Source organism: Poromitra crassiceps (assembly GCF_964638095.1).
Source record: "Poromitra crassiceps genome assembly, chromosome: 9".
NCBI classification, from domain to species: domain Eukaryota; kingdom Metazoa; phylum Chordata; class Actinopteri; order Beryciformes; family Melamphaidae; genus Poromitra; species Poromitra crassiceps.
In genome coordinates, this window is record NC_139630.1 from 47503241 (window position 1) to 47516028 (window position 12788).

A 12788-nucleotide genomic window follows, 5' to 3' on the forward strand; every position below is an offset into this window, starting at 1 on the left:
TACAAAATGTCATTGCATGTTTGCAGCTGTGTGGATCCATTCACTTTCAATACGTCAACTCTAGAAGGTGACTTTGAGCCATGAAGGCACGGAGACTCCTGCTGCTCCTGAACGGTTGCAGATTACTTACCGTGCCAACGAGTGGGTAGATGAAGCCGGCGCCGACGCTAGCACGAACGTCTCTGATCGGCAGAACGAATCCAGTGGGTGCGCCCTTTTTGTCGGGCATGTGGGACAGTGACAGGTGCGTCTTGGCCATGCAGATGGGCAGTGTACCGTAGCCCTGGGTATAGGAACACAAGAACACACAATGGTTGGTGTGTGTGAGAGAGAGAGAGAGTGAGAGAGAGAGTGAGAGAGCGAGAGATAAGCTGCATGACTCCTGTGTGTCAGATGTTATTGCAGTAGCAGTGATCTCACCTGTTGGTTGTAGTAATCTATCTTAGACTTGGCCTCTGGGGACAGCTCAATGTCATCAGCCCCATACACTTTCTGGGCTATCGTCCTGATCTTCTCCACTATGGGCATCTATGGGGAAGGCACAGCGCATCAGACACACCATTCAAAAGTGGATTCATGGGAAAAGTAAGATTTAGTGAACAATCAGACATCCTTCTGACATCAGGGTTAAGAAGAGTTCAACAAAAACTGCAAGATCTCCAAGATGTTGGACTCTTGGAGACGCTGTGTGACAGTGAACCAGGTCTTCAAACTCTTAACACTTTAAGGTTTCTCTCTCTCTTTCTCTCTCTCAAATCTGTAAGACTAAGCTTTTTAGAGCGTGGGAATCATAAACAAACAGAAACAGTTAAAACCAGATCAGCTTTAACTTAACTGGCCAACGGACTCACTGATTTGGCAGAACAGTCTAATTCAGGTGGCTCCTACTTTGAGCAGGCAGAGTGATTAGCTAAACGTGTTATGACTATACGACCTGCACAGACTGGATTAAAGGATTAAAGTCCTCAAACATTCACCTAGGCCAAACTTATGAGTACACGCATGCGAACACACATCATGGGTATATGGGCACACACGTATTTAAGCACAACCTGATCACTTAATTTAAGTCACAACATCCCAAACTCACTAACTCAAACCAGCTGATGTTTTTCCCCCTCCATACTCTCTGGCTCAGTTCGTTTCCCCAGGAAGTACCCAATCCTGACAAAGTATTTAAATGCCTGAACAATTGCTTTTATAACCCACGCTGGATATATACACTCACCACGCACTTTATTAGGAACACCTGCACACCTGCTTATTCACGCAATTATCCATGCAGCCAATCACGTGGCAACAGTGCAATGCATAAGATCATGCAGATACAGGTCAGCAGCTTCAGTTCATGTTCACGTCAAACATCAGAATAGGGAGAAAAGTGATCTCAGTGACTTTGACCGTGGCATGGCTGTTAGTGCCAGATGGGCTGGTTTGAGTATTTGTGAAACTGCTGATCTCCTGGGATATTCACGCACAACAGTCTCAGGAAAAGTCCATCGATCAAAACCTCAAATCGTTATTGCAGCAGGAGGGGGTCAGCCATGATCTTACGAGACTGCTTCAGTGTCCTGGCTGTGTGCAGGTCCTGAAGGGATGGCAGGTTGTATCCGATCACCTTCCCAGCACAGCAGATGATGCGCTGCAGTCTGTTAATGTCCTTAAGAGTGGCAGCAGCATACCAGACGGAGATGGAGCAGGTGAGGATGGACTCAACGATGGATGTGTATAAGTGCACCATCGTTGCCTTTGGCACTTTGAATTTCTTCAGCTGCCGCACAAAGTACATCCTCTGTTGTGCCTTCTTGGTGATAGCTCTGATGTTCAGCTCTCATATTACTTGTAAGTAAGGAGATTTCTTTGGTCTTTCTTTCAAAATGCCTTTAAGTCTATTTCTTGTATATATAATTAAGGGACATTCAATCCATCAACCAATATCTCTAGTCACAATTAGAATGGAGGCTATCCTCGGGGGGCAAAAAGTTGCACTTGAACACACGGCAAAAAGACTACAGCCAATGGTCAGCTAGCACGTACGTTCTACGTCTGCATGAGACATAAGACTACCGATATACAAACCAGATACATGAAACAAAGCAGCGTTTGCCTACAATTTTCACATCACTCTTACGCAAAACTTAAACGGTTTCATAATATAGCTACTTCTAATCGAGAATATGTCTGATAAAAAGTTGCAAATGGCACTACCGTTGCGAGCCCCGGCCTGGTCTTTTGGAAAGCAAGAGGCGGAGGTGGAAAATAAGGAGAAACTGCTCTAAATGGGTGATATCATACAGCGACAAGCTCAAGGGGCTTTCCCGAAGGTCAGGTTGTTGTGAGGACATTCGTATATTGGAATTATCAGATGAGATGAAGTTGAAAAAATGAGACAAACGTTTTGTGCGCGCCCTCTCTTCTCGTGCGCCACTACCTCGCTTAACCAGCTGACCAGCCAATCTCTCAGTGAGAGTGATTTCTCTCACCGACTGCCCAACGCCGATTCAACATGTAGAATTGGCTAACAAAGCCACCGACAAGGCCGACAAGGCCGACTAGCGCTGACGGTGCGGGACACACCGTAAAAACACTAGGGGGCGACAGCTCACCGACGGCCCAGACACCAGTCGGCCTGACTGTGTCATGGGCTATTAGACCTGCTCAGTATCCACGGTTGGGATGTGGTCCCATACCAACAAGAGAGAGAAATGCTCCTCATCCAAACCCAGGTAACTCCACTCATTCAGCCTCTGTGTTGTCAATCCTTTACCAATAACATATTAAAACACAATGCACCAGTCTTTTCTGCCCCCGTCCGTCCAGGATCTCTATCTCTAACGCAGTTAAAAACCTGCCCTTCCTCTACCTCTTCTACACCCCCTGACACTAAACTAATCACCGGGTGCCATTTCCTTCTATTACTCGTGGACCCCTGCCAATGTTATAGATAGATAATAGAGTTTAAGAGCTAAAGCAAAATTAAGCAGACAAGGTGAGTTATAATAATGGAGTTATGCCCTTTTCTTCCAGGGAGGAGAGTTGTATTGGAAACAGGCTGTGTCTACTAGGAACCTCTTCTCCCTTCTTTTCCTGTTGTTTACCATGTTGCATGTTGGAAGTATTTTAACTTGAAAGAAAAGTGCACCACACTTTAAATGGGTTAGCAATAGCTGCATAGCAACAACAGGAGCCATAACTAGCTGCTAACTTAGCTAAAAAAAAAAAAAAAAAAGGCCTATATGAGGGATCAGCCGAGCAGCATTTTGGTAAACAAACCGCGTCACTGGGGGAAAACGGCAATGGGACCCTATGGAGCCAGCCTTGAGTGCTCACTCTAGCCCTGGCTGTGCTGTTTACATTTTAAAAACTGTGACAGTTCACACAACATGCATATTATACATCAAACTCTTGAGCTATTTCTGCTCTCACTCAGAATGTCAAAATATAAGCGATGCCATGTATAGTTTTTGAGACATTTGTTTGGCACAACTCATATTAGTTAACTGCTGCGGGCTTCCGCATTTCTGGGGGATTTGTTGTTGTTGTGACATCACGCTGATTCCTCCTATTATAGCCTAATTCAAAGATGTGTTATCTAGACATCCAGCAAATTATCCTAGTTAGGTTTCATTTTGTTGCTATCGATTCGATAGCAGGTAATGGACTTGAGCGTTATGGCTGAGATGGACTACCCTCATAAGGTGTATGGTGCTTTGAACACTTAATGGACTTGAGCGTTAAGGCTGAGATGGACTACCCTCATAAGGTGTATGGTGCTTTGAACACTTAATGGACTTGATCATTAAGGCTGAGATGGACTACCCTCATAAGGTGTATGGTGCTTTGAACACTTAATGGACTTGATCATTAAGACTGAGATGGACTACCCTCATAAGGTGTATGGTGCTTTGAACACTTAATGGACTTGAGCGTTAAGGCTGAGATGGACTACCCTCATAAGGTGTATGGTGCTTTGAACACTTAATGGACTTGAGCGTTAAGGCTGAGATGAACTACCCTCATTAAAGGTGTATGGTGCTTTGAACACTTAATGGACTTGAGCTTTAAGGCTGAGATGGACTACCCTCATAAGGTGTATGGTGCTTTAAGGCTGAGATGAACTACCCTCATAAGGTGTATGGTGCTTTGAACACTTAGAAAAGCTCTGTGCAAATTCAAACAATAAAGCAGACTTGTATTTCAGAGGAGAGCACAATCAAGCCTCTCGGAGTAGTGATGCAGACCTACGGTCATGATCAAAGTTCCCTTGACAATTTAATCTGAAGCCAAAGTTTGAAAATTTGAACAGTTAATAGTTAAACATGGTCCCTGATGAAAGGTTTAAATACAAAAAGAAAGATAAAAACTAGAGTAAACATATTCTAAGAGTTAAGACATGAGGCCAAAAGCTTTTTTCTTTGTGCTTGTGTGTGAATGCAGGTGTGTGTCCAGAGTAGTGAAATTAGTGAAACTAATATTGCTGGATATCACCAGGCAAGGGCCAGTTGATCTTGTGCCGCTACATACCTCAGCCCTCACAGTATTTACAGGCCTCTGGCTCAAACAGAGGAACTGGGTGGAGGTGCCTACAACCACATGGCACAGTACACCACAATGTACAATTAAAATAAGAACCTGGATATAATTACAGGGAGTTGTTTCTTTTAGGAAATCAGATTTTGGTTGCATTTGGAATACCAATAGCTGTATTAATGCATCACATACTGTAGTAATGACTGAAGTTATCAGTACTTTTGAATGTTTTGTACTTGCATAACATGGAGACAACAGTGAGCGTGCTCTGTTTCTATCTCATGTGGCTCTCCTACAGGCGGCGTGGCCTGGCCTCTTGACCACAGCATTCTGACAACAGTCTGTGTATTAATAACTGTGTATTAATAACTGTCAACAAGCGCCAAGCAATTAAGATAACAGGCTAGTGCTACATGATCCTAACACTAACCCAGAAATTACTTAAGACAAAGCAGCTTAAACAGGCTTAATCTTGTTATGGCACATTATACAGTACAACAAGCAGTTAGGACCAGGTGATCTGATTGGTCAGAATAGGCATCCCAGCTGTGGAGAAGTATAGCATATATAACCAAGCTGAAATGAGATACGTCTCATTGTCTTTCTAGGCTAAATGGTAATACTTGCCATTTCTGTCCTTCCTTTGAAAGGTAGGCCTAGATTCTGTTTGCGACTCATTCTGGGCGTCTGCAGTGCAGAGTGTCCCATATTCTAAACACATCTGCAGGCAGCCTCTCTGCTCTCACCTCCAGGTTGTACAGGAACTGGAAGTTGTTGGGTGTGCTGGTGGCCTCCTTCACAGCTTGGGCCAGCTCCAGCGAGCCTCGGCCGCCCCGTGCCCAGTGGTGGCAGGGCACGGCGTCAGAAGCCCCGCACTCTTTGGCAATCTGACACACCAGGTCAATCTCTGCCTGGGTGTCTGTCCTGAAGGAACAACATCAAGACTTGTGAGAGGTGCTTTGTTACATTGAAAAATAAATAGCTAAATTAAGTCCCCCCCCAACCCCCCCCCCCCCCCCGATTTTTTTAATCCCATTTTTATCCCCCATTAGTGCTAATTTATATTTATCCTGGTTGCTGCTCCACCCTCTGCCGATCTGGGGAGAGCCGAAAACTGGCTCCATGCTTCCTCCGAGACATGGGCAGTTAGCCAGCCGCTTCTTTTCACCTGACAGGGGAAGCTTCACCGGTAGGACATAGCACGTGGGAGGATCACGCTATTCCAACGAGTTCCCCTCCCTCCGAACAGGCGCCCTTCACGACCAGAGGAAGCACCACATCAGTTAAACAGTTAAACAGTTAGTAGACGGACAAGCCCGTCTTTTATTGTCACACGAACACACCAACACATGCATGCGGCCACAAACACACACTCATGCTGACGGTGGCCGGTGAAATTTGTCCTCTGCATTTAACCCATCCAGGCTTGTCCTTTCCTCCGGGGGGCAGGCCAGGGGCAGTGGTCGCTTTCTCGTACAGCGCCCGGGGATCAACTTCGGGTGTTGTCGTCACTGGTCGGATGACGATCTTCTGCATGTTTTTAGTGGGGGGTTATGTATGGAGGAACCCCTGGGGAGCACGGGGAGAACATGCAAACTCCACACAGAAAGGCCCTTTCGACGAGATAACCCACCTGGGCAGTAAGCACTGAAGATATGGGGGGGACACAACCCCAGTGCCCACAGCGTCCCAGGCGGGAATCGTACCCAGGACCTTCTAGCTGTGAGGCGACAGCGCTACCGACTGCACCACCGTGCCCCCTGCAACCAGGATATGCAACCAGGATATTGTATGTTTTGGTGAAGGGGGTTCCTATATGAAGGAAACACCCCGGGAGGCACGGGGAGATCATGCAAACTCCACACAGAAAGGCCCTTTTGACGACCCCACCCGGGCGGTGGGCACTCGAGGACATGCGGACGGGCACGCATTCCTTCAGCGTTCACAGCGTCCCAGGTGGGAATCGAACCCAGGACCTTCGAGCTGTGAGGCGACAGCGCTTACCACTGCACCACCGTACCCCCCGAACTTAAATTAAGTATTTAATTAAAAGTATTATGGTGCAATTGTGGCCCTTATAAATGCAACAGTATATGATTTAGGGTCGTGTGCGTGTGTGTGTGTGTGTGTGTGTGTGCACACATCTTACTTGAAGACATTGAGAGCTACCACCACTGGTATACCAAACAGGTGTGCTATCTGGATCTGCTTCCTGAGATTGCTATGGCAACCACCTGCCACTAGGCTTAGGTTCTAGAGAGAGACAGAAAGGGGGGGGGGGGAGTGAAGGTTATACGTGCACGGTTCTTATTCATAATACAATTCAGACATTCAGCATAAATCACCCCATCAAATGGAATACAGCAGGCTATCCATCAGATATTACACATCATAATATGCTTGGACAAGGAGTGTGAGTGTGTGTGTGTGTGTGTGTGTGTGTGTGTGTGTGTGTGTGTGTGTGTGTGTGTGTGTGTGTGTGTGTGTGTGTGTGTGTGCGCGCGCACACACTGTGTATGTGAGAGACATAGAGAGATAGATAGAACATTATAACTGTATTAAAGTCAGGAGGTCTGGAAGGCTGCAGAGTCAGTGTCCCCACCTGCCCTGTGATACTGTCCCCCTGGGTCATGTTTAGTACTTTCAGCAACAACACTTTCTTTGTACTTTCTTTCTCTTTCAAACAAGTGAGCCACTGGAGAGGAAAGACTTCTGTCTCTCTCTCTCTCTCTCTGTGTTTGTGTGTCTTTGGGAAGTCGATGGGAGTCCTTCTACACAACCCTTACAACACCCATGACACCAAAGACTCTGAAGTAAAATTTTCAAAATTCATGAGCGGTGCAGCCGGGTCTGTGTTAGCATTAATACTGTGAACGACAATATGCAGCGAATAGAGGTGGAATGATGCACAAAATCCCTGTTCGGTATGGAACTTGACACTGGGGACACAGTTTGGTGCGTGGTCAGTACAGCGGGGGAAAAGTGTTTGTGACTGCTGGTTGCATTCATTTCTGATAAAAACTCCATTAATTTTGCTTAGAACTTTAACACTGTGTAAACGTCTCGATTATTATTATTATTTAATCTCTAAGGATGCGGTTATGCTTGGCATTTCAATGAGACTTTTGAGATACTGTATGGCTGCAATAGAAATATTTACAGATTGTATTACTTCAGATGCCTACAGTATGTCTCTCTGCCTCCATCACTATGTACATTGTGGCTGGATTATATCAGACTACAGTACTGTATGTGAGCTGCAGGGCCAGCCGGTTGAGCTACAGGGCGGGCGAGGCCGCTCAGCAGGCGAGCCACAGGGCGGGCGAGGCCGCTCAGCAGGCGAGCCTAGGAATCGAGCGGGCGCAGCGCACGTGATGCCTAGTATATATATCTAATAGCTATATATGAAAGCTTTGAATGACTATAAAAAAGTACAGTAGTTGTCATGTTTATTTGGTGTGGTTTATTGTAGCCACTTGGAATCACGACACTTGGTTTGGTATTGTACCAATAACTAAGACTGTGGTATTCTGATAATCGTACTGGACACAGGGTTATTTGTTAATCGTTGCCTTCTCGTATATTATGTGCGGATCAGTGGTTATAGGCCCAGGCATAGTAATAGCGTATTCTGTAGCTACTCCATGGTTGACCACAGTAATCCAATATTGCGCTGTATGTGGAGCCCCGGGCCCAGAGCAGTAAGGCCATTCATGGCCCATAAATCCATTTCCCTGGCTCTGTTCTCCACCGTACCTCTGCTTCTCGTTACAGGCCTCAACTTACACCGCTTCGTTATTTACTCAGCTGAAACTGCCTGAGAGACCAGTGATTCAAGCCAGATATGGACGTGCGCCTGGACACACACACACACGCACACACGCACACACACACACACCAACAGAACCCCACCTCAACTCTACTAGGCCCACATAAGCGGAAACCACATGGCAAAGGTTCTATTTAGCCTGTTAATCAAATAAATGCTCTTTAACCATGTTAGTGGGAGATGTATTTATGCATATATGAGGACATTAGAGGCCAGTGGGAATCCAGCTGGAGGCCTGAGGCAGATAGAGGACCAGCAGAAAGTCCCTTTACGCATCGCCAATCTATCATCATCACAAATCTATATAAATGCGTCAAATGACGGCTCCGTTCCAAAGCTTTTCCTGGCCCCCACCGTACCGTACATACCTGGCCTGAAGGATCAACCTCAGATAAAGGATACGATGAGTAACACAATATGGCGAGTGCTTTAGTGCAGTGGTTCTCAACGTGGGGGACGGGGGCCACCAGGGGCCCTTGAGGGGGGTTCCAGGGGGTCCCCAGCAAATTGATGATTTGTTCAACTCCACCAATATTTAATTTACATGTAGTTAGCACAGTCAGAGAATGTAGAAAAATTGATCAGAGTTTCTCTGTTATCTCTACCTACAATACAGTCAGTAATGGAATTCTGGACAAAATCATATCTAGCAATAAAAGTCATCTCAGACTTGGGTTTGAAAGACGGGGGTCCGTGGCCCTTAAGTGGATTAAATTAGGGTCCTTGATATGTATTTGCGCATGTTTTTTTATGAATGTTGTAACTGCTTTTGCCTGTTTTATTGCATGTTTGTGCACTGGTGTTTGTCTGTTTTACTGTTGTAACTGTATCTCTTTTATGCTGCTATCTTGGCCAGGCTTCCCTTGAAAAAGAGGTATTTGTATCTCAATGGGACCGACCTGGTTAAATAAAGGTTAAACAAATACATAAATCAAAAGGTTGACAATCACTGCTTTAGTGCTCAGCTAGTGTAAGTGTATCTCGCCATGCCATTCAGACCTATCCCAATCTTTCCCATCTTTAAAAGAAGGGCGGGGCTGTGAGGGGTTAGGGCTCAAGAGGTTACCCATGATGAAGGCCTTAACTATGCTACACTAACTCAGTCTTAACTCCTTCTGGCCCAAGAGGGTACTGTATCGCCACCTATGGTCAAACCTGTGTATGGCTTCCAACAGTTCTCTCAATACAACAACACTCATGCACTCAAAACAAATGTAGTTTCAGGTTGATCAATGATGAGTACATGATTGTTTTATAATTGGACTATTATGAACCACTGAGGTTAATTGGCCCCAGCATGACTGGAACCGTCTTGACCTTTCCGACTGTATTCAATTATGCTGAGCCAATTATAACCCAGTTGGAAGTGAAGCCATTGTGATCCTCAGAAGAAAGGCATTGGAGGAGGAGGAGGAGGAGGAGGAGGAGGAGGAGGAGGAGGAGGAGGAGGAGGAGGAGGAGGAAGCAGAAGAAGAAGAAGAAGAAGAAGAAGAAGAAGAAGAAGAAGAAGAAGAATGTCTCATACCTCATCAATGTACGCTCTGGGAAGAGGTGCACCTGCTGAGACCTAAAAACACACAAAGTACAGATAAACACATAATACTCAAGGATACTTTTCCCCCCCTGCCACTTTTTTGTTTGTTTCTCTGGACACATTCATATGTAATGCAGAGATTGTGCTTTCTTGCCTGGTCCAGATCACATGCCTGTACATGACATATTGTATTGCTGTTCATTTCTGGCATTAATTTCACTGAATGGGACACGGGCCAGCAAATACCAGGGAATTCTAAGCTGGTGTATATAGTTGTGTTTGTGGTATTCTAGGAGGTGGGTCATTCAAGATAAACATTTACTTGATAGAGGAATGCACAAAGTTCTGTGAGTTAACTGATTAAACTCAAATATTTAGCCAGACCCATCAGTCCATAGATGCCCTTCTTGTACTGCATGTTTGCACAGGTGTGTACTGTATAGCTATATTTTGTGCACTATTCTCAATAATCGATTAAGAAGTGCAGCAGGTCAGCCTACAGGTGGAGGCTGATAGGAGAGGGTGTATCCCAGGACAAGAGGGTGTATCTCAACTTGGTGTGGAAACTGGAGGGTGGCTGGTATTGTATCTGCCCATGTGCCTTTCGAACAAGGCGCCGGAAACAAACTATTACATCGTATTGGGATGTGTATGTAATTAAACAATCACTTGTTCACTTACATTTGGGCCTCCGCCATGCATCTTTAGCGCTCGGATCGTAGAAACCAGCACCACTACATCGGGCCTCAGGCCTGAAGCTCGACACTTGATGTTGAAGAACTTCTCCATCCCGATGTCTGCCCCGAAACCTGCTTCAGTCACTGTGAAGCAACAGAATTCATCATATCATTTCATTTCTTGAGTGGATTTGAAGCTTCTAGTCATGCAGGGTTCAATATAATCATGGATGCACATAGTGGCTGGGCAGAGAGGGGGGTGGAGGAGTCCCCTAACAAGTCCATAGTCTTTGACATAAATCATGTTTATTTATGTTGATAAATAGACCAGGCATCTATCGATATATATTACTTCCATCTATCAGCCTGTTGGTAACGCACCGTATTTGACCATGTTTGACCTTCAGCAGTATCATCAATATTATATGCACACGTGAGTTCGTTCAGGCATCATAATGCGATTAGGGGCTGAGTCCTACTGTCTTCCTCTGTCTGTACAGTGAAGCTGTATTGAGTTTGGCTTCACTGTGAGGTATCTCAATGGATGGCCAAGGGACTCTGATATGGTCGGCCCTAGACCCGAGCCTCTTGAACAGGCTCCAAGCAAAGCAAATAGTCCACCTGGAATGACAGCCTTGTTAAGATAAGGTTTCCTGTTGCTGCACGTGTGTGTGCGTGTGTGTGTGTGTGTGTGTGTGTGCGCACGCACGCTTGTGTGCGTGGGTGCATGACACCATTGTACTAAAGCACTTCCCGATGGGTCCCAACTAGAACTCAGAGGAAGGTAGAGGCTACCCTGAAGAACTCCATACTGCTGCTATCAGGTGAAAACCTTTTAACTCCCAATTTTGTGTTTAGCATTTCTTTTTTGTTCGTCATTTAAAACTTCACACAAAACTCAACAACCTGAACCTAACACCCCAAATTAACAGTCTAATTTTAAGATGTGCATGATGCTCAGTCTGAAAATAATAATAAATCATTTTTAGTTTTTGGAGATAGTGTTTTCACTACAGTACATCACATTTACACTCGTTATGTAGAGCGAAACTGAGAAAAATCAGGTTGTGAACGAACGAGGGCAACGAGGACAGGGAGGGACAGTGAGAGAGAGAGAGAGAGAGAGAGAGAGAGAGAGAGAGAGAGAAAGGAGCTAGAGAGTGAGAGTGAGAGAGAGAGAAAGGAGAGAGATTACATAAGAGGGACGAACACATTTTCAGGGGGAAAGAGAGAAACTGAGAAAGTGAGGCTTGTTTTGTTATCTGATGAAATTAGATACACAAGGTTTGATACAGGGATACAAGCTGTTTAACTAAGAGCAGTGATGTGAAAAACAGGCGAGGGTCAGCGCAGAGATGACCTCAGCATCATTCTAACAAAGAGCTATTAGCCTAAATGGTCTATCTATCCCAGTAGGACGTCCGTCCACTGCTGCTCCTGCTGGGGAGCGGGCCAGAGCTCCACTCACTAAAAACTATGGGCGGGAATCCCCAGATGCCCCACGATACGATATTATCACGATACTTAAGTCACCATAAGATAGTATTGCGATATATTGAGTATTGCGATATTGAGTTAGATTGTGATTTATTACCTTTATACTGCAAATGATGTCCCCAAAGGAACAAACTTTTGTCAACATCTGTTTTATCTAATCAGATAAAGTTTCCAGTCTGTTCATCTCACTTTAATCATTTTTATTGCAGTAAAATGGGATTGTCAAGCAGACAGACTGACCAACACTGTCATAAAAACCTGTCATAAATGTTGCATGCACTTGACATTTTGTATAATAAAATATCACGATACTTCGATACGATACAATATATTGCCCACAAAATATTGCGATATTATGCTGTGTCGATCCCCCCCCCCCCACCCCACCCCTACTAAAAACCCAACCCAACTTTGGGGTTCCTGTCAAGACGAATGATCGTGTGTGTTGTTGAATATAAATCAGCCAATCCCACTCCTCCTGTCACCTTTAACTGTATTCCATGTGTGTGCAGCCTGGTGGTGACCAACAGCTGACCCTCTTAACCTTTAATCTATTTAAAAGGAATATAATTAAATGCTACCAGGAAGCATGTCAGGAAACATATCAAATTAATGTGATTACCCCTGTGCATATGATTTGTGTGTGCAGCGTGCGTGCGTGTGTCCATCCATATTTATTGTCAGTCATGGTTACAGGAATCATTTGAATCAATTTCTCTAG

The 12788-nt window shown here is 45.1% G+C and overlaps 1 protein-coding gene across 4 annotated transcripts in view; it reads right to left on the bottom strand.

Annotated features, from left to right (window-relative positions):
• The window catches only part of mthfd1l (methylenetetrahydrofolate dehydrogenase (NADP+ dependent) 1 like), a 63295-nt gene that overhangs the window by 12977 nt on the left and 37530 nt on the right, over positions 1 to 12788 (bottom strand). For 2 of the 4 annotated variants that reach the window (XM_083643160.1, XM_083643163.1), the window contains 6 exons: positions 10575 to 10714; positions 9885 to 9926; positions 6680 to 6783; positions 5277 to 5454; positions 421 to 528; positions 131 to 283 (listed from right to left, as the gene is read on the bottom strand). In XM_083643160.1, the coding sequence (XP_083499286.1) occupies positions 131 to 283; positions 421 to 528; positions 5277 to 5454; positions 6680 to 6783; positions 9885 to 9926; positions 10575 to 10714 (725 nt within the window). Of the gene's footprint in view, positions 1 to 130; positions 284 to 420; positions 529 to 5276; positions 5455 to 5712; positions 5785 to 6679; positions 6784 to 9884; positions 9927 to 10574; positions 10715 to 12788 lie in introns of those variants that run through there. The other 2 variants (XM_083643161.1, XM_083643162.1) reach the window with 2 other exon arrangements.